This window comes from Ursus americanus, chromosome 31 (assembly GCF_024610735.1).
Source record: "Ursus americanus isolate L20-20 chromosome 31, mUrsAme1.1.p, whole genome shotgun sequence".
Taxonomy (NCBI): Eukaryota; Metazoa; Chordata; class Mammalia; order Carnivora; family Ursidae; genus Ursus; species Ursus americanus.
This window is the reverse complement of record NC_142157.1, coordinates 13,524,720-13,546,979: the sequence shown is the minus strand read 5'-3', so window position 1 is coordinate 13,546,979 and position 22,260 is coordinate 13,524,720. Positions and strand designations below refer to the sequence as shown.

At 43.5% G+C, this 22,260-nt stretch overlaps 2 protein-coding genes across 5 annotated transcripts in view; one reads left to right on the top strand and one right to left on the bottom strand.

Annotated features, from left to right (window-relative positions):
- The window catches only part of APBB1IP (amyloid beta precursor protein binding family B member 1 interacting protein), a 98,945-nt gene extending 85,660 nt beyond the window's left edge, over positions 1-13,285 (bottom strand). Inside the window, 1 exon segment of the mRNA XM_045775371.2 lies at positions 12,702-13,285. The gene's annotated coding sequence lies outside the window, so the exon portion shown is untranslated.
- Positions 13,286-17,219: 3,934 nt separating this feature from the next.
- LOC123778139 (ankyrin repeat domain-containing protein 26-like) overlaps positions 17,220-22,260 on the top strand; it is a 48,750-nt gene continuing 43,709 nt past the window's right edge. For 2 of the 4 annotated variants that reach the window (XM_087857607.1, XM_087857605.1), the window contains exon 1: positions 17,229-17,560. In XM_087857607.1, the coding sequence (XP_087713733.1) occupies positions 17,510-17,560 (51 nt within the window). In that variant the 5' untranslated portion in view covers positions 17,229-17,509. Of the gene's footprint in view, positions 17,561-22,260 lie in introns of all 4 variants that reach the window. The other 2 variants (XM_087857608.1, XM_087857606.1) reach the window with 2 other exon arrangements.

Genomic DNA, 22,260 nt, shown 5'->3' with positions numbered 1-22,260 from the left:
TCAATTTAACCAGAGTCAAATTCAGAGGACATTTGGAGGGAAAAAAAAAAAATAATGAAAGCCTTCCACAATGACAATAATTAAAACACTAATAGTATAAACATAAAACAGACAACGATGGAACATAACAGAATGTATAAATATATTGAAAAATATTAAAGAATTTGGTGTTTTATAATCTTACCAGAATGGGAAACATAAAATGAAATGCAGTCTTAATGTTTTTGGCTAGCATACTATAGTCTGTTTTGCACCAACTTTACTACTAATAAGTTATTTTAGAACATTGCAACTGTTCAGAGATGTCCTGAAATAGAAGACATAATATATTAAGAGACAACTTAGGATCATTTTGTTATGGACTCTGAGAGAAAAATGGGATACTCTGCTTGGTTAGTTTCTTTGATCAGGTGTTCATGGACCTTTCCAGATCGACGTCTCAGTAAAACTTCCAAGAAACCACACATTAAGTCCTCACATCTTCCATTCCACTCATCTTCCTGTTGTCTAGGTGGCTGTCTTGGCAAAGGTATGACCATAAAAATAACCAGATTTCACAAATATGAATAAAGATGGAGCCGTAACTACCTTTTGAAGCAAAGGTAGCAACAGTTACCACTTCAGAAAAATGATTTAGTCATTTTAACTGTGATCCAGGATTATCTTTGGGATAGATCCTCCCTGATCTTTGTTTTCTATTATTTTTATTCCTATTATCTAATCTCTGTAGATATTGGTGCAGAGTGAAGCAGAAATAGCTTATTTATCCATGTCACCATCTATCTCCTCACACGGAGCCCTGCATTTATACTTCCGTTGTCCACACGGCATTCCCACAGAGGGTAGTGGGTTCAACCACAACATGGTCCCCTTCCAACTTCCTCTTCTCCACTCTGCTCCTCAACCACCAACCCCCCCCCCCCCCGCTTGCCAACATAGGTCGTGGTGCAGCAAGATCCAAGTCAGAGGTTGTCTTGGGAACTGGGGAGAAAGTCAGCACAGCTCTGGGTGCTAATCAGATGCCAGGGAAGATCAGTGCGGTAAAGTGAGGCTGAGACTGGGTGTTTGGGCAGAAGACACTGAAGTCAAATGCGTGAGTCACGAGAATTGTAGAACTGAAACAGAAGCATTAGGAAGTGGAAAAGCAGGTGAGACAAAGGCAAGAACGGGCTCAGCGAAGAAATACAGGGTGGGGTTAACCTAATAGCTGTGGGTGTTTGCGATGACCAGACTCAGACTTGTGGCTAAAAGGAGCCACCTACACATGACTCTGCCCACATAATAATCCCCCCAAAAAAGAACACGAGTCTACATTTGCCTCTACCTATAGTCCAATTATCTCCTCTCAGCCATTCTCAGGAACTTCAGGGGCATCTTTCTGTTCCCGAGGCCCCCAACTGGGTCAGCCAGTACGTCTGGTCAATGCAGCCTTCCTGATGCCCTTGAACTTGTCCCATTCTTTCCACACCTATCACCTTAGTTCAGTCTCTGCCGTCTGCTTACTATTTATCTCCCCACCTCTAGTCTCTTTTTTAATCCAGTGTCTAAAATGCCACCAGGGTTTTCTTATTAAAACCCAGATCTTTTCATATCCTTTCAATTAGTAAAACTTTTCAGTGGCTTCTCTTGTCTGCAGGATAAAATCTATACTCTTTAATGTGGCTTTTATGTTCTTTCACAGTCCAACCTCCATCAGCTTCTCCAAATTCACCTTCCAGACATCATCATGTTCTTCCCATAAAACCTCATCTGCTGCAATAACAAATGTTTTCTTTATAATCCCTGGTGCACCAGCTGTGTTCTTTAATGTACGGCAGCCAGGGCACAGATTGCTTCTAATGCATCTTTTCATCCTCCTAGTGGTTACAGTAGCACCTGGAACACAGACTCTGCACTCCATATCTTAAAAAATAGTTTTATTAAGATATAATTCACATAACATTTAAAGTTTATAATTCAATAATTTTTGGTATTTCCATAGGGTTGTGCAATCATCACTAAAATCTGATTTTAGAACATTTTCTTCTCTCCTAGAAGATACTCCATACTCATTAGCAGTCACTCACCATTTCCCTCCCCTCCCCTCCCCTAAGCAATCACCAATCTACTTTCTCTCTATATAAATTTGTTTATTGGGGGCATTTCATATGAATGAAACCATACAATATGTTATCTTTTTGACATGATACTCTATGTAGAAAACCCAAAAGACTCTACCAAAAAATTACTAGAACTAATACATGAATTCAGCAAAGTTGCAGGATATAAAATCAATGTGCAGAAATCTGTTGCATTTCTATACACCAATAATGAAGCAGCAGAAAAAGAAATCAAGAATCAATCTTATTTGCAATTGCACCAAAAACAATAAGATGCCTAGGAACAAGAGGTAAAGTGGTAAAAGATCAGTACTGTGGGGTGCCTGCCTGGCTCACTTGATTAAGCACCTGACTCTTGATTTTGGCTTAGGTCATGATCTCAGGGTTGTGAGATAGACCCCCCCTGTTGGGTTCTGCACTAGCTGTGAAGCCTGCTTAAGATTCTCTCTCTCCCTCTCCCTTTGCCCCTCCTCCACCTCCTAAAAAAAAGATCTGTACTCTGAAAACTATAGAACACCTAGGAAAGAAACTGAAGTGGACATAAAGAAATGGAAAAGCATTCCATGCTCATGGATTGGAGGAAAAAACACTGTTAAAATGTCTATACTACCCAAAGCAATCTACACATTTAATGCAATCCTCGTCAAAGTATCACCATAATTTTTCACAGAGTTAGAACAAACAATCCTAAAATTTGTATGGAACCACAAAAGACCCTGAATAGAGAAATCAAACTGGAAAAGAAAAACAAAACTGGAGGCATCAAGATTCCAGATTTCAAGCTATATTACAAAGCTGTAGGCATCAAGACAGTATGGTGCTGGCACAAAAACAGATGATCAATGGAAGGGAATAGAGAACCCAGAATTGGATCCACAGCTATATGGTCAACTAATCTTCAACAAAGCAGGAAAAAATAACCAATGGGAAAAAATAGTCTCTTCAACAAACGGTGTTGGGAAAACTGGACAGCAACATGCAGAAGAATGAACCCGGATCACTTTCTTACACCACACACAAAAATAAATTCAAAATGGCTGAAAGACCTAAATGTGAGACAGGAAACCATCAAAATTCTAGAGGAGAACATAGGCAGATACCTCTTTGACCTTGGTCATAACAATTTCTTACTAGACCCATCTCTGGAGACAAAAGAAACAAAAAGCAAAAAAGGAACTATTGGGACTTCATCAAGATAAAAAGCTTCTGTACAGTGAAGGAAACAATCAATGAAACTAAAAGGCAGCCAATGGAATGGGAGAAGATATGTGCAAATGACATATCTGATAAAAGGTTTAGTATCCAAAATCTATAAAGAACTTATCAAACTTGACACCTAAGAAACAAATAATCCAATTAAGAAATGGGCAGAAGACATGAATAGATACTTTTCCAAAGACATCCAGATGGGTAACAGACACATGAAAAGATGCTCAACATCACTCATCATCAGGGAAATACAAATAAAAACTATAATGAGATACCACTTCACACCTGTCAGAATGGCTAAAATTAACAACACAAGGAACAACAGGTATTGGTGAGGATGTGGAGAAAGAGGAACCCTCTTACACTATTGGTGGGAATGCAAACTGGTACAGCCACTCTGAAGAACAGTGTGGCGGTTCCTCAAAAAGTTAAAAATAGAACTACCCTATGATCCAGCAATTGCACTACTAGGATACAAAAATACAGATTTGAAGGGGTACATGCACCCTGATATTTAAAGCAGCATTAGCAACAATAGCCAAACCGTGGAGAGAGCCCAAATGTCCATTCAACTGATGAATGGATAAAGAAGACAGGGTATATATACAATGGGATATTACTCAGCCATTAAAAAGAATGAAAACTTGCCATTTGCAATGACGTGGATGGAGCTAGAGTGTATCATGCTAAGTGAAATAAGTCAGTCAGAGAAGGAGAAATACCATACTGTCTCACTCAGATGAACGTATGAGAAGGATGGGGGAGAAAGGAGAAAGATAAACAAACCATAAGAGACTCTTAACGATAGAGAACAAACTGAGGGTTGAGGTGGGTGGGGGATGGGCTGAATGGGTGATGGGTATTAAGGAGGGCACTTGCTGTGATGAGCACTGGGTGTTGAATTTATGTGACGAATTACCGAACTCTACTCCAGAAACCAATATTGCACTGTATGTTAACTAAGCAAAATTTAAATAAAAATTTTTTTAAAAAAATATGGTCTTTTGTGTGTGGCTTCTTTCACTTAGAATAATGTTTTCAAAGTTCATCCACATTGTAATATGTATCAGCACTTTGTTTCTTTTTACTGCTGAATATTTCATTGTATTGAAACACCATATTTTGATTATCCATTCATTAGTTGATGAACATTTGGGTTGTTTCCACTTTTCAGCTATTATTAATTATGCTGCTATGAATATTTGTGTACAAGATTTTGCATGGAATAGGTTTTCATTTCTCTTAGGATTCCCAGGAATGGAACTGCTGGGTTATATGATAACTTTAACTTTTTGAGGAACTGCTGAACTATTTTTCCAAATCTGTGGCATGATTTTGCATTCCACTGGCAGTGTATGAAAGCTCGAATTTCTCCATCAATACACGTAACTGTCATTTTGATTATAACCGTCCTAGTGAGTATGAAGTTCTCATTGTGGTTTTGATTTGCATTTCCTGTATGTCTAATGAAGCTGAGCAATTTTCATGTGCTAATTGGTCATTTCTATATCTTCTTTGGAAAAAAGTCTACTCAGATCCCCTCCCTAGTATTATATATTATATAATCCATTTTACTTCTCATGATCATGTGGCTGCCAGGGCTGAGGCTCGGGGCCACTGCCCAGCATCATGAGAGAGTATTGTACCATATATCCTTAGCCTGGGAAAAGATCCACATCCAAAATTCAAAGTACAGTTTCTACTGAATGAGCACTGCTTTCACACCATGGTAAATCCAAACAATTGTAAGTTGAACCATCATAGGTGGGGACGTTCTGTAAACAATTTGCAAATAAAATATTTTCTTCTATTCTGTGCATTGTCTTTGTACTTTCTTTACAGCACTCTGCAGCACAGAAGTTTTAAATTTGAAAGTAGTTCAATTTATCTATTTGTGCGTGTTGTGTGTTTGTTTGGTATTATATCTAAGAGACTATTACTTCACCCAAGGTTATAAAGATCTAATCCTATGTTTTTCCCAAGAGTTTTACAATTTTAGCTCTTCATTTAGGTCTATGATCCATTTTGAGTTAATTTTTGTGTATAGTATGAGTCATTTTTAAATGGATGCTATTGACAGCAGAGTGGTTTTTTATATCTTAAGGTCCCCCCCAAAAAGGCCTTTTTCTCTGTGATGTAATAACTTACAGTGCTCTGCACATTGAAACAGAAAATACTCATTGAGTCGTTTGTACAAATGTACATAATAGTGAATGAAACAGCCACTATGATAAAAATAAAAAGAAACTGTAACAGCAATCACTATACGGCTATAATCCAGGACCAATCCAAATGGATTTAGGGTAAATTTATGATTGCTCCTGCAAACAACCAGACCAGAACAAGACAAAGCAACACTGGCTTAGATTGAGTCCAACCATAGAAAGATTACTGATTAACCTGGCATAGAAATTAATCCTTGATTTAAAATACACAGATACCAGCAAAACAAAACAAAACACCCCAAAACCTCAAGAACCCTAAACAATGGAATCAGCAGATAATGGAGTGAAAGTCAACTTCTAGAAGTGTATGTGTTTTATATGTGTTTCACATAACAGTTACCATGTAACTTTACTAAGTTAAACTACAAATTCTTAAACATTTTTTTTGATGATACATTCACAGTCCTTAATTTATGGTTCACATTTATATTTCAATTAGCTAAGAAATATATTGTTTTTCTTGGCATGTCTATCATTTATTTGCCTCTTGGTAGAGTCTGAACTCCTTATACCATTTGGCTCATTGTCCCAGCAGATTCCTGAGTAACACAAATGAAGTTCTGCAGCAGAGACAACCTGTCAGAAATGAAATTGTTCTCTCGTCCCTTTAGATCAAATTGTGGAGGGCCATTCAAGGCCCTCCTGTCAATATGCACCAGGGGCAACTGGCCCCTGATGCCTTTTCCAGTAGTGACCTGGGTTAGTGCTATAGCCCGAGGAACATCAGCAGTCTTCAAGATCAAGTCAGTAGGCTATCTGGGCACTCCTGTTCCAAAGGGTACAAGCACCAAATCTGGAAAGTCCATGTCAATCAGAGAAAGACAAGCAGAAGGTGAAGGAGTAGGTGGCAGGGAGGCCAGTGCTTCTAGTCAGAAAGCAGAAAGTAGATGGTTGATCTACAGCCCTCATTGCTGCTTGCATACAGGCCAACCTGGCATGTTCCCAGCTAGCTAGAAAAGCTGATCAGAGAAAATATCTTCCAGGATGAGCTCATTGACAATTCACTGCACATACCACTCCAAATTCATCAACATCTTTCATTAAACCAGTTTCTTTCTCTTCCTCCATACACATAATTTGTATTGCCTCTGTGCTATATTATATTAATTATATTATATTATATTATATTATATTATATTATATTATATTATATTATATTATATTATTCCTACCCACTACGCCAGGCCAGCTCCAGGCTCACTGCTGGGTCCTAGTGATTTACCCTCATCTTGAATCCTGTAGCAGCAGTGTGAGGATCACTAATTGGACAGTTAATCAGCTTCCTTATGGTTTATCTCTCTCTTTATGTGTACTGTTATCTTCTCAACTATGTTGCAGAGGAAAAACTTATACCTTAACTTTCTTGGTACCTGGCATAGAGTCATGGCTGGACTTAGAACTCCATATACACTAGTTCATATTAATATACATTAATGCCGACTTTAAAATAACTATAGTAGGAGTTATAAATATGGAACAGTCACTACAGGTCAGACCCCCAGAGTGTCTCATTTAATTTTCAAAACAATCCCATGATGTGGTGACATTATTCTAATTTTATAGGTTATAAAACTCAAGCCTAGAGAAATTAAATAATTCATGCTCATGCAGCTAGTGAGCAATGAACTGGACGGTGCCTGGGTCTAACTTGAAAGTTCACATTCACAATCAGCATGCCATGTTGCCTTTTGAAAATAAGGGTTGTAATTATTAAGAGGTGCAAACTGGCAGCTGCTTTGCTCATACCTCTGTTACAGTGTCTGTATGTCCAGCTCTAATATAACTGTGTGTCTGCCTTTCACACTACGTTATGAGTTCAAATATGGAACCTTGTATTTTCATCAAATGTTGACACACACCATTTACTCAGTAAATACACTCAGCCCCTGGGTAATCTTGGGCAAGTTATTTAACCTCTCTGTTGGCTTAGTTTCCTCAGCTGTAAAATGGCAATGAAAACAGCTCCTCTCTCACGGGGATGAGACGACGTCTGTAAAGTGTTTAGTATAGTGCCAGGCCCACATATAGTGATAATGTCAGCTATCATTGTTATCAATAGCATCATGACTTTTATTACGATATTCTCCACCTAAAACAAGTAGAGGAGACAAACGTCAGGTACATATTCACACACACATTCCCATGTTCACAACTGGATGGGTACTTTTGTTTGTTGCATTTCTGTGTACCTAGAAACTGAGCTGGACTGCCGTTTTTTCATAGACCAGGCATTTTAAAAAGACCAAGCCATTGGGAAGGACATCTGTAAATACTGTTTCTACGACAGAGATTCTTAACCATTCTGAACAAGAGAGGGCATCAGAATATCCCTGAGGCTTTTTCATACCAAACCCATGAATCAAAACAACTCCATCTTCCAAATCTTATCACTACCTGCCCCCCTCCCCCACAAGGAGGTGTATTTCTGGAGTTGGGAATCACAACAAAGAGGGTTACTGTTGACGCTTATGAACTAGTAGGTGGAAGGGGGGGCGGAGAGAGAGAGAAAGAAAGAGAGAGAGGTGGTAACCACTGTCGCCTAGGGCAACAGTTCACATTTTGCCGGATGTGGGTTTAGGGCACACTGCTCCACCATTTATTTCCATTCTTTTTCAGTCCCTGTTACTATTAGGCAGAATCCGAAAAATAAGGCAGGAGGGGAAGAGAAAGAATAAAAAGGAATGTAAGCAATGATAATCTGAGTTTGTTTTTGTTGCTAAAGGACTAATAAAATATGAATTAAAATCAGTTTCCAGGGGCAGATTCCATACTAACAGAAAATGCTATTCCCTTTTTTTCCCCTTTAGCTTACTTCATAATTCATCTAATATCCTCCATGCATCTGAAGAGTCAACGCATGGTTAGGATACAATAATTGTGCCGTTATCTAGAGTTGCGCTGTCTACTTTGGTAGTCACTTGATCATGAGGCTGTTGAGTACTTCATTTGTGGCTAGTTCAAATGGGGATGTGCTTGAAGGGTAAAACATGCTTGGTTTAAAAGACTTGGTATCTTCAAGATACCAAAAAGAATAAAAGACTTCAATAATTTTAATATTACTTAAATTTAACGCAATTTAGTATAACTAATATTAATTAACTAAATGACCATTTGGGACATATATAAAATAAAATATATTACTAAAATTAGTGTTATTGTTTTTTACTGCTTCTAATGTGGCTTCTTGAAAATTTTAAGTTATACATATGGTTTGCATTATATTTTTATTGAACAGGGCTGGTCTAGAGTGCTACAAGTTCTGTTATTACAAGTGCCTAGATATTTGACTCAGAGATGATAGATTGTGGTGACTGTATCATATGAACCTAATTTGAATATTACTCACCAAGCGTTAAATCAGAATTGCCCCATTTCCTTTCCCACTATACTTTATGCTCCAGCACTGCCAAACTCTTTCATACATGTGGTGGCTGGGGTGGTCTTCTTCCACAGGCCACCTGAAAATACCTTTATCCTTCAAAGTGCCTCTTGGTCACCCCCTGTCCCCATATAATGTCTTCCCTATAGTCACCTTCTTCACCGTATTATTTTTGCACCTATCATTGCATATCAGACACTGGAATGTATTTATTTACAGGTCTGTCTCTCCCACTCATCTAGAAGGTTCTTCAGGTTTGGGGCCATATCTTATTCTATTTTATACCCTCCATGCTGGGCACATGGCTGGCCTTCAATAGATGTGTGTGGAAAGTGAAAAAAATAAAAGTTCTGATTGCAGCATGTTGAGCAGTTTCATGTAACTCAAGTATATCCATATGAACCATACTCCCCCTCTAAGCCTTACTTTGAAGGATGCTTCTCTGCTCTGACAGTCAGTGGAGTAAAATACCTTGGAGTTTCAGCTTCTCTAGTCAGTAGCGGTCTTATGAGCCATGTGTTTATAGCACTGCATTGCATTTGCCCACAATCATGGCCTAAACAACTTCATTTCTGTTTGTTGCTTGCAATAGGGTAAATATAAGGTCACTGAATTAGTAAGCATGTTAGGAAATAGTCTTGGTTTGCTAAGCCATATCATTTATGGAATTTAATCAGAAGGAAGCCATCCTCTTAAAAAAAAAAAAGAGAGAAAAGAATGCTTACAATATGATTCTTAATGATTCGAGTGCATCGTCAATCTTCAGGAAATGTTTGGAAACTGCGTCATGAATTCAGGGTTCAGAGTTCATGCTGAGAAGGTGTGGTTCCTTGGAGTGGTGTTACATCTCTGCCTGCTCACGCCTCAGGGTTGCTACCAACAGGGCTGCCTGGGTCAGGGGCTTGCGACATTTTGATAGCACAACTCAGAAGTGGAACTGATATATCTGGACACTTAGCAAACACTTTTTGAGTCCCAACTGTGGTACCAGGAATTTGGCTGGATAATGGGGATGTGGCAGTGGCAGGTCATAACCTCTAGACCCTAGGAGCTGTCTACAGGCCTTGCCTTGTCATGCTGCACGTACAATCTAGCCCCTTAAACTGAGTGTAGCTCATTCAATGCCATTCCGTAGTGCTGCTGTTGTCTCTTCTCAAGAGACATCTGTTAACTTTTCCAAATGTATTGCAGTTTCCCCTACAAATCATGTTTCTCATGGCAACTATAACTGTAATACAAATACACATGACTATACAACCAGTGTACCAATCTAATACTTCGAATCCTGGCATTTATTATGTACTTGAATTTACAACGATTGCTTAAACTTTAAGCTACTTGCCACACGGGATGACAGAACTGACATAAAATATAGACATATTTACATACTAAAATATTAATTATGTTAATAAGAATTGTTCTATTTTGAGGTGAGAATTACTAAGATCATTCTATTGCCTACAAATTAAACTCATGAGGTCTTTAAAATGGAAAATATTGGGGCGCCTGGGTGGCACAGCGGTTAAAGCGTCTGCCTTTGGCTCAGGGCGTGATCCTGGCGTTATGGGATCGAGCCCCACATCAGGCTCCTCTGCTATGAGCCTGCTTCTTCCTCTCCCACTCCCCCTGCTTGTGTTCTCTCTCTCGCTGGCTGTCTCTCTCTGTCGAATAAATAAATAAACTCTTTAAAAAAAAATAAAATAAAATAAAATAAAATGGAAAATATTTTTGGGTGGTAAACTATGAAATGCCAACTTAATTTATTATAACATTTGTGGACTTACTAAAAGATTTTGGATATAAAGATAATTTAAAAAGATCAAAGAGGATTTAGAAGTAAATGAAAATAATAATGCTTTTGAAAGTATGATTTGAAGAAATTCAGAGTGGCATAACAAACAGACATTTATGGCAATAAATTTTATAAATAGTTCATTCTAATAATAATATGAAAATATCTAGAACTTTTTTATTATAAGTAAATAAAGTTTTAAAAAAAGTAGGTGATTGGTATACATTCCTAGGATATAAAAATATGAAACAATTTATGAACCCTATTTAACCTAGTAAGTACTGTGTTTAAGATTTAAAGTAACTAAATCATTAAGTAATCCATATTATAAAGTTGTATTTCTTGAGAAACAATAATTGAAGAATTTTGAAATTTACTATCAACCTGCCCAAGCTTGGGCACATCGATTCCCCATCTCAGTTTCTCAACAGAACGGAAATCTGCCATCTTACATATAAATCAAAAACTGACTATTTTTAGAGGAACTTCTTAGAAACAAAAGGCCTCAAAAGTGTTGATATTTCAGACTCTAAGTAAATCTGTTATCATTATGATTTTCTCCCTTCTTTTCTGTGGCATCAGCAATTCTAACTTTCCCAGCATTTCAGACAGGACAAATTCAAAGAATTAGAGTAGTTCCCTAATTGCTATTATAATGACAGACATACTCTAGTCCAACAATCTCACTTTACAAATAAGTTATCTCGGGCCCAGGGAGGTTAAAGCAACTTAATCAAAGTCACCCTTGTCTAGTTAAAGGCATCTATGGAGCTATAATCCAAATATCCCAAGTACCCAGAAAAGACACAAATATTAATATCAGTGTGAAAATTATTAAGTATTAATAGCCTGAAGATGACATTATATTTTTTAGACCTTTCACAACATATTCAACAGGCAGGAAATACCACCCGGAAGACATTATAGATTTCTTAGTAGATTTTCTGTGAATTTTGCTTGCCAGTCTTAACTGTAAGACTATTTCAGTGAGGCCAGAGGGAAAACTGCCAGTGGACAAAAGCTCTCTTTTCTGAAATTTCTGGGATTTCTAGAATTTAGAATTAGTAGTAGGTATTAAGTACCCTTGCCTTTATTTAAACCACATTTTGCCGCCAGAAATAATATCCTGGGGAGTAATAAACTCATGTACCTTTTCCCCATGTTTCTTTCTTCAGTTACTCCTTTTCTCTTTCTCTAATAACCACATTAAACGTTCTTTTTGAACCACTTTACTCTGCGTGGCGCTAGAAAACTACACATTTGGTGTTCCACAGTGGTATAAATAAGAAATACCTTCCCAGAAGGAAAATCAGAGGTGCAGGGGGCAAAGTCTTCCGGGGGGACTCCTGGATAGGACATCCTACTCCTTTCCTTCATATGCTATAAAATGGCACTCTGGACACCCACTCCAAGCCAAATTATGAGACTAACTCCTGGTGTCCAAATCATTCCTCTATCTTATTTTAAAATGGAAAGGCCAATCACTGGTAAAGATGTTTTTAAAAAGAAGAAACAGTTGTCCAAAAGTTTTAAAGTCAGGAGACACTCGAAGACATGTCAGACTGCGATCGTCACTCTCAAATTCTCACACGACTAGCACTGAATCTACAATGCCTCAAATGCCCCCAGGAATTCCTTCCGAGGGGTCAGGTTGGGGCTCCTGGGCTGCCGGACAGGTGAGGATGCAGACGGGTTTCCCATCTGTCCCTGAAGCAATTTTCTGGGCAGGAAATCGGTCAAATGTGATGAAAGAGAATGCGGGGAAGACGAGCCCGCGCCCCAAACCCCCGCGTAGCTGGGTCAAGGACCGAGGTTAGCAGAGGGGATGCCGGGAACGCGCTTCCCGCGAGGGCCAAGCGGGGGGCTCGAGTTCTCCGGGCCAAGGCCGGGAGCGGGGTCGGAGCTGGGACCAGACCCATTGGATACAGGGTCCCGCGGCAGCCCCGAGGGTCCCCGCTGCAGCTCGCAGGGCGCTCGGACCGGCCGACGCCGCTTACCTTGACAGTTCCGCGGGGACTCGGCCGGGACTCTGCGCGGGCTGGCGCGGGCCGGCGGCGGCGCAGCGGCGGGGAAGGCGAAGCGGCACACTGGGCTCCACCCGGGCTCAGGTCGGCCGCCTCGGGGAGGAAGTGGTGTCAGCCCTGCCCTTCCCACGCAGCGCGCAGACGTGTGCGGCTGGCCCTGCCGCTTAGCATCGAGGTGCAACGGGGACGCCTGGCTGGAGGCACCCCCGCAGGAGGACGTGTGGATGAAGACTCCTAACACTCGGGGGCCGCTTTTTCCAACTCATCGGGTCTGTGCCTCATTTCCTCTATTTCCCCCTTGAAGGAGAAAAAAAGTTTGTTTTTTAAGTTCTGGGAAAAGTTGGGCCTTCCTTTCTCACCCCTCCCCTACGCGCGCACCCTTCTCTGAGGAGAATTCCCTCGCTAAATGATCCTTCTTTGTCGCTCGATCTGTTAGTGGCTAAGGGGTGTGGGGCCAGATGACAGCTCCATAGAAGCCCGAGACTCTTTTGCAATGGTCTTCCGAAGTGTTTACTTCAGCCCCTCGGCGCTTCCTCTTTCGGGCCAGTTGAGCAAGGCCGGATCTTCCCGCCGCGCGCAGCCCACCCTTGGGGGATTTGAAGCCGGAGTGCGGAGCAGAGCGACCCCGCGCCTGCGCACCTGCCCGTCCGTCCGCAGGGACGCACTTTGGGGGTGCAGATCTCTGCCGGAGCCCGGGTGGGGTCGGGGGTCGGGTGGGGAAGGGCGCGCTCGGCTCCTCCCATTTCTCAACTGTCGGATTGGCACCCCCCCCCCAAAGCTTAACGACACTGAGTTGGCGGGCAAGGCTGTGAAGAAACACGCACTCTCACACATTGCTAGTGGAAATCCAAAATCGTATGAACTCCGTGGAGGCGAATTCAGCAAAAGCTCTTTAACTTACCTATGCAGTTACCGTTTGATCCAGAAATCCCACATCTAGGAGTATATTGGGACGATAAAGTGATGACAAGAAGTTTTGCATATGCCCACGCCCAGTCTTGGCCACAGGATTTGTAATAGCAAAGGACTGACTGGAAGTAACCCAGATTCATTGGACGTAGAGCCTACTGAGAGTGGGGAGATCTGAAAATACAGAAGTTAGAAACAGGATTTGTAAATGTGGTTGAATTAACTCCTCTTCCCCTATACAGTTGTGTCTTCAAGGGCTTTTATGTGGGGAAGGTGGTGGAGAAGACATAACGATATACATTAGACGTGTAAATAATTAGGTAAATTAAGATAGTTCAGTCATTTGATAAAAAAAACTTCTAAGCACCTACTCATCTAAAAACAATGAAAATAGTTGTGAAGAAAATAATTCCTGCTCTAGTGGATGGTACTTTCTAGGTGGGAGAGAACAAATTAATATTTAACATGTTAAGCAATGTATTTTGAAGGGAATTAACAGGTGAGAGTGATGGTAGTGGGGATAGAGCCGTTATATTAATTAGGATCATCAAGGAATATCATTCCGATATGTGTCACTTGAGCCAGACCTAAATTGCATGAGAAATTAATTCATGTGGATTTTTGGATGAGAATGTTCAAAGGCTCTGGTTTAGGAGGGCACTTGAGATGCTGGAAGAACAGCAAGGAAGCTAGTATGGATGGAGCAGAGTGAGAGGGAGACAAGTGGTATATGAGACCAAAGACAAAATTGTGGCCAGATCATGTGTGTCCTTTCTGGCTATGGTAGAGACTTCACTGTGAGAAAGGAAGCTGTTGGAAGGTTCTGAACAGTCATAGTACTATAGAGAAAATCAGATCAATAAATGGAGTGACTTACCTAGGAGAGGAAGAGTGGGCAGGCAATACCTCTTCACAAAGTAATGAAAATGATTTGGAAAAACATTCCAAGAGAAGGAAGAGCAAGAAAAGGTCTTGAGATAGGAACATAGAAGGTTAGAAAGAAGGCCAGCGTGACTGGTGTATAACAAGAGTAGGGCAGTGGTAGAGGATGGGGACAGAGAGGTAGACAGGGACCAGATCAGGCAGGGCCTTGGAGTAAGCCTTGAGGACTTTGAGTTTTATTCTGATTGCAATGGGGAGCCGTTGGAAAGATTTTAGAAAGCATATGATTTGACTTCTGCTGTATGCAATCATGCTGATTGGTGATTGGAAATGGATCCAATGGGACAAGACAAAGGGCAGTGAGAGATCACTGAGTAGGCTGTGGCAATAGCCCAGGTGAAAAATGATGGTGGCTTTGGTTAGTATTCTAACAGTGGGGATGATGGGAAGAGTTTGGATTCAAGACACAGTTTCAAAGCAGAACCAAATTTTGCCGATGGGCTGCTGCAGGAGTGGGGGAGTGGCGAAGTAGCAGAAGGGATTAGGAATTGAATGTGAACCAGTGTGACTAGAGTCCTGGGAGTTCTGGTGTGAGGCAAGGCAAGACAGAGAAAGGTCAGCAGGGACAAACCATGTAGGACCATGCAAACCATGTCGAAGATTTTTTTCTCATCCTAAAAGCAATGAGATTGTGTTAAAGAATATGTTAAGCTGGCAGGATTTGTGTTTTAGGAAAGTCACTCTGGCTATAGTTTGGGGGAATTGATCAGATGAGGAGAAGAATGGGTGCAGGAAGATTTCTGAACTAGGCTGGGTGAGAGGTTATAATGGTTTTGACTAGATTGGTGGCAGTGGAAATGGAAAGAAATGGATGGACCTGAGACATTTACAAGGTAGTTAATAGGAAGCTGTGATGACTGGATGTGGACAGAGTGAGGAAGAGGGAGGAGCCAAAGATGCCCACTAAGATTCAGGCTTAGATAATGATGGTTGTCACTGCCATTCAATGAGATAAGGAGAACTGGGGAAGGTTGTGGTAGCCTGAGGATGGGCTGTGTGGGGAAACCCCAGGACACCGTGGTCCTCAGCTGGGACCCTGTGAGGAGGAGGTGGTGGTGGGTGGCCAGGGAGGAAGAAGGGCGGGCAGGTGCCCAGGTCCTATAGGCGCTTGGCTCCCCAGCCCCTACTCCGCAGCGCCTCCCACCCCGCGTTTCCTGCCGGTTGTCCTGCGGATGGGGGCACACAGCAAGTCCCTCAGAAACCCCAACTAGCAGGACCCTCCCGCCAGCCCCTTCACGAGGGGGTGGCGCACGGGGTCGAAAGTCGCACGGTGCGGGTCGCAGGGTCCGGCCTGGGGATGCGAGGCCGGGCGTGAGACCGGGGGCCGCCAGGCTGGTCGCGGGGCCAGGAGCCAGGTGCGGGGTCTGGGGCAGGGCAGGGGGTCTGGGGCCGGGCAGGGGGTCTGGCGCCCGTCGGAGCCTAGATCTGACAGTAGGGAGCAAGGAGCCAACTGCGGCCTCCAGCAGAAACAACAGCTAAATCGTGGAAGGAGCCGAGATGCCCTTCAACAGATGACTGGATTAAGAAGTTGTGGTCCATATATACAATGGAATATTACTCAGCTATCAGAAAGAACGAGTTCTCAACATTTGCTACAACATGGAGGGCACTGGAGGAGATAATGCTAAGTGAAATAAGTCAAGCAGAGAAAGACAACTATCATATGATTTCTCTCATCTATGGAACATAAGAACTAGAATGATCAGTAGGGGAAGAAAGGGATAAAGAAAGGGGGTAATCAGAAGGGGGAATGAAACATGAGAGACTATGGACTATGAGAAACAAACTGAGGGCTACAGAGGGGAGGGGGGTGGGAGAATGGGATAGGCCGGTGATGGGTAGTAAGGAGGGCACATATTGCATGGTGCACTGGGTGTTATACACAACTAATGAATCATCGAGCCTTACATCGAAAACCGGGGATGTACTGTATGGTGACTAACATGATATAATAAAAAATCATTATAAAAAAAAAAAAAAGAAAAAAGAAAAAAAAAAGAAAAAAAAAAAAGCTTCCCGGAAACTGATGTGGGGCGGGGCAGCCGCGCCGGCACCGCCTCCAGCCACGCCCCCGGCCAGGCCCTTCCCTGGCCACGCCCCGGCCACGCCCCTCCCCCTGCGCTCCCTCAGCTCTTCAATGCGCCGGCGCACTCTCCCTCCTCCCATTGGGCACGGCGTGGCGGCTCGCGCCCTGCATTGGCGGGTCGGCGGCGGGCGGGGGTGTGTCCGCGCCCCGCCTCCGGCTCAGCTCAAGGTGGTGCGCCCCGGCTGCGGCAGAGTGTGGCAGGTCCGGCGGGCGGGAGGAGGCGGCGGTAGAGTGTGGCAGGTCCGGCGGGCGGGAGGAGGCGGCGGTAGAGTGTGGCAGGTCCGGCGGGCGGGAGGAGGCGGCGGTAGAGTGTGGCAGGTCCGGCGGGCGGGAGGAGGCGGCGGCGGCGCGTGGCAGGTCCGGCGGGCGCGAGGAGGCGGCGGCGGCGCGTGGCAGGTCCGGCGGGCGGGAGGAGGCGGCGGCGGCGCGTGGCAGGTCCGGCGGGCGCGAGGAGGCGGCGGCGGCGCGTGGCAGGTCCGGCGGGCGCGAGGTGGCGGCGGCGCGTGGCAGGTCCGGCGGGCGCGAGGAGGCGGCGGCGGCGCGTGGCAGGCCTGGCGGTCGCGCGGCGGCGGTGCATGGCAGGTCCGGTGGGCACGTGGCGGCGGCGCGTGACAGGTCCGGTGGGCGCGTGGCAGGTCCGGTGGGCGCGTGGCAGGTCCGGTAGGCGCGTGGCTGGTCCGTTGGGCGCAAGGCGTCGGCGGCAGAGGCGGTGGCAGCGGTGGCCGCGGCGGTCGCGGCGGCCGGAGCCCGGCCCAGCCTCGTCCTGCCTGGCCCCGACCCCGGCCCCTGCTCCGGCCGGGCGCCTGCCGAGGGAGCGGCGCCACCGGCCGAGCGCAAGCCGGCCATGACCGACTTCAAATTGGGCATCGTGCCGCTCGGCCTGGTGGCCGGGAAGGTGAGAGGCGCGGGAGTGGGGGCGTGGGGCCGCGGGCCGGGGCGCTGGGCCGGGGCTGGGGCCGCAGCCTCGGGGTCGGGGGGATGCGAGGCCGGGCGGGCGGGCTGGCTGGCGGCGGGTCCCCGCGGGCCAGAAGGGGGCTGGCGGCCGCGGGCAGCGCAGGCCCTTCGGAGGCGGCCCGCTTGCTCGTTGGCAGGACAGTCTGCGTGTGCCTCTGTGCCTGGTAGTCCTAGTGGAACTTCGCGCAGGGTTCACGCTGCCAGCGGTGGCCGTGTCTGGACGAGCCTCAGTGGGCCTCCCAGAGCAGGGCCTCCCTCTGCTTCTCTACCTTACCTGGCCCCGCCCTCGGCGTGTTGGAGACTGGGGCTTCCTGGCACCTGTAGGCATTGAGGCTTGGCTGTTTACAGGAGCCGGCCGGCCATGCAGCTGCACCAGCCAGGGACCTTACCCTGGATGGGAATCCTGTTCCCATCCCCAGTGCCGGAAGTTTCTGGTGGGAGAGAGGAGCAGAGGTAGTCAGATGAAGGTAAAATCAACTTAGATCTTAGAAAAAGGCTTTCCAAGCAAGAATGAGACTAGTCCGGGGGGTGCCTGGGTAGCGCAGTCGTTAAAGCGTCTGCCTTCGGCTCAGGGCGCGATCCCGGAGTACCTGGATCGAGTCCCACATCGGGCTCCTCCGCTATGAGCCTGCTTCTTCCTCTCCCAGTCCCCCTGCTGTGTTCCCTCTCTCGCTGCCTGTCTCTCTGTCACATAAATAAATAAAATCTTAAAAAAAAAAGAAAAAAAAAGAATGAGACTAGTCCGTTTGGGGGACTGTTTCCTGCCTTTCCTGCAAGAGGAATGTGGCTTTTTAGCTAGGGAAGGGTGGGCTCACCCGTCAGCTCTGAGACCCCTTCTAACTCAGTGACTAGTTATAGTAATGTCATCCCTTAAAACTCTTTTTTTTTATAATGATTTTTTATTATATTATGTTAGTCACCATACAGTACATCCCCGGTTTTCGATGTAAGGTTCGATGATTCATTAGTTGTGTATAACACCCAGTGCACCATGCAATATGTGCCCTCCTTACTACCCATCACCGGCCTATCCCATTCCCCCACCCCCTCCCCTCTGTAGCCCTCAGTTTGTTTCTCATAGTCCATAGTCTCTCATGTTTCATTCCCCCTTCTGATTACCCCCCCTTTCTTTATCCCTTTCTTCCCCTACTGATCATCCTAGTTCTTATGTTCCATAGATGAGAGAAATCATATGATAGTTGTCTTTCTCTGCTTGACTTATTTCACTTAGCATTATCTCCTCCAGGGCCGTCCATGTTGCAGCAAATATTGAGAACTCGTTCTTTCTGATTGCTGAGTAATATTCCATCGTATATATGGACCACAACTTCTTAATCCAGTCATCTGTTGAAGGGCATCTCGGCTCCTTCCACGATTTACCTATTGTGGACATTGCTGCTATGAACATTGGGGTGCATATGGCCCTTCTCTTCACTACGTCTGTATCTTTGGGGTAAACACCCAGTAGTGCAATGGCTGGATCATAGGGTAGCTCAATTTTTAACTTTTTAAGGGACCTCCACACTGTTTTCCAGAGTGGCTGTACCAACTTGCATTCCCACCAACAATGTAGGAGGGATCCCCTTTCTCCACATCCTCTCCAACAATTGTTGTTTCTTGCCTTGTCTATTTTTGCCATTCTAACTGGCGTAAGGTGGTATCTCAGTGTGGTTTTGATTTGAATTTCCTTGATGGCTAATGATTTTGAACATTTTTTCATGTGTCTGTTAGCCATTTGTATGTCTTCATTGGAAAAGTGTCTGTTCATTTCTTCTGCCCATTTTTTGATTTGTTTATTTGTTTCTCGTGTATTGAGTTTGAGAAGTTCTTTGTAGATCTTGGATACCAGTCCTTTATCTGTAGTGTCATTTGCAAATATCTTCTCCCATTCCGTGGGCTGCCTCTTAGTTTTTCTGACTGTTTCCTTGGCTGTGCAGAAACTTTTAATCTTGATGAAGTCCCATAAATTCATTTTATCTTTTGTTTCTCTTGCCTTTGGGGATGTATCATGAAAAAGGTTGCTTTGGCCGATGTCGTAGAGGTTGCTGCCTATGTTCTCCTCTAGAATTTTGATGGATTCTTGTCTCACATCGAGGTCTTTCATCCATTTAGAGTTTATTTTTGTGTATGGTGTGAGATAGTGGTCAAGTTTCATTCTTTTGCATGTAGCTGTCCAATTTTCTCAGCACCATTTATTGAAGAGACTGTCTTTTTTCCACCGGATGTTTTTTCCTGCTTTATCAAATATTAGTTGCCCAAAGAGCTGAGGGTCCATTTCTGGGCTCTCTATTCTGTTCCATTTGTCTATGTGTCTGTTTTTGTGCCAGTACCATGCTGTCTTTGTGATCACAGCTTTGTAGTACAGCTCGAAATCCGGCATTGTGATGCCCCCAGCTTTGTTTTTCCTTTTCAACAGTTCCTTGGAGATTCGGGGTCTTTTCTGGTTCCATACAAATTTAAGGACTATTTGTTCCAGTTCTTTGAAAAACGTTCTCGGTATTTTGATCGGGATAGCATTGAAAGTGTAGATTGCTCTGGGTAGCATGGACATTTTAACTATGTTAATTCTTCCGATCCATGAGCATGGAATATCTTTCCATCTTTTTATGTCTTCCTCAATGTCTTTTAAGAGTGATTTATAGTTTCTAGAATAAAGGTCCTTTACGTCTCTGGTTAAGTTAATTCCAAGGTAACGTATGGTTTTTGGTGCTATTGTAAATGGGATGGATTCCCTAATTTCTCTTTCTTCGTTCTCGTTATTCGTGTACAGAAATGCAACTGATTTCTGAGCATTGATTTTGTATCCCGCCACGTTACTGAATTGCTCTATAACTTCTAGTAGTTTGGGAGTGGCTTCTTTTGGGTTTTCCATATAGAGTATTATGTCATCTGCGAAGAGAGACATTTTGACTTCTTCTTTGCCGATTTGGATACCTTTGATCCCTTTTTGTCGTGTATTTGCTGTTGCAAGGACTTCTAGTACTATGTTGAATAATAGTGGCGAGAGTGGGCATCCTTGCCGAGTTCCTGATCTTAAGGGAAAGGCTTCCAGCTTTTCCCCATTGAGAATAATATTTGCAGTAGGCTTTTCATAGATGGCTTTTATGAGATTGAGAAACGTACCTTCTATTCCTACACTCTGAAGGGTTTTAATCAGGAAAGGATGCTGTATTTTGTCAAATGCTTTTTCGGCATCGATTGAGAGGATCATATGGTTCCTGAGTCTTTTCTTGTTGATATGATGATTCACGCTGATTGATTTGCGAATATAGAACCACGCTTGCATCCCAGGTATGAATCCCACTTGATCGTGATGGATAATCCTTTTAATGTACTGCTGGATTCTATTAGCAAGTATCTTGTTGAGGATTTTGGCATCCATATTCATTAGGGAGATCGGTCTGTAATTCTCCTTTTTGAGGGGGTCTTTGCCTGGTTTGGGGATCAAGGTAATATTGGCCTCATAGAATGAGTTTGGTAGCTTTCCTTCTGTTCCTATTTTTTGAAATAGCTTTAGGAGAATAGGTATTATTTCTTCTTTGAATGTTTGGTAGAATTCCCCAGGAAAACCATCCGGGCCTGGAGTTTTGTTATTTGGAAGGTTGTTTATCACTGACTCAATTTCTTCATAATTAATTGGCCTGTTTAAGAAATCAATTTCTTCCTGTTTCAATCTTGGTAGTTTATAGGTTTCCAGGAAGGATTCCATCTCTTCCAGATTGCTTAGTTTATTGGCATATAGCTGTTGATAAAAGTTTCTAATAATCCTTCCAATTTCAATGGTGTTCGTCGTGACCTCTCCTTTTTCATTCATAATTTTAATAATCTGGGTCCTTTCTCTTTTCTTTTGGATAAGTCTTGCCAGTGGTCTGTCAATTTTATTGATTCTCTCAAAGAACCAGCTTCTAGTCCTGTTGATCTGCTCTACTGTACTTCTGGTTTCTGCTTGATTGATTTCAGCTCTAATTTTGGTCAACTGCTTCCTCGTGTGTGGATTAGGCCTGTCCCTCTGTTGCTGTTCCAGCTTCTTGAGGTGAGAATATAAAAACTGCATTTTAGATTTTTCTATTCTTTTGAGTGAGGCTTGGATGGCTATGTATTTTCCCCTTAGGACTGCCTTTGCAGTATCCCATAGGTTTTGGACCGATGTGTTTTCATTCTCATTGGTCTCCATAAATTGTTTAAACTGATTTTTAATTTCCTGGTTTACCCAATCATTCTTGAGCAGGATGGTTCTTAGTTTCCAAGTGTTTGAGTTTCTTCCAAATTTTTCCTTGTGATTGAGTTCCAGTTTCAAAGCATTGTGGTCTGAGAATATGCAGGGAATAATCTCAGTCTTTTGGTATCGGTTGAGACCTATTTTGTGACCCAGTATGTCTATTCTGGAGAATGTTCCATGTGCATTCGAAAAGAATGAGTATTCTGTTGTTCTGGGGTGTCGTGTTCTGTATATATCTATGAGGTCAATCTGGTCCAGTATGTCATTCAAAGCTCTTGCTTCTTTGTTGATTTTCTGCTTAGGTGATCTGTCTATTGCTGAGAGTGGAGTGTTGAGGTCCCCTACTATTAATGTATTATTATCTATATGTCTCTTTATTCTGGTTAAGATTTGGCATGTGTATCTAGCTGCTCCCTTGTTGG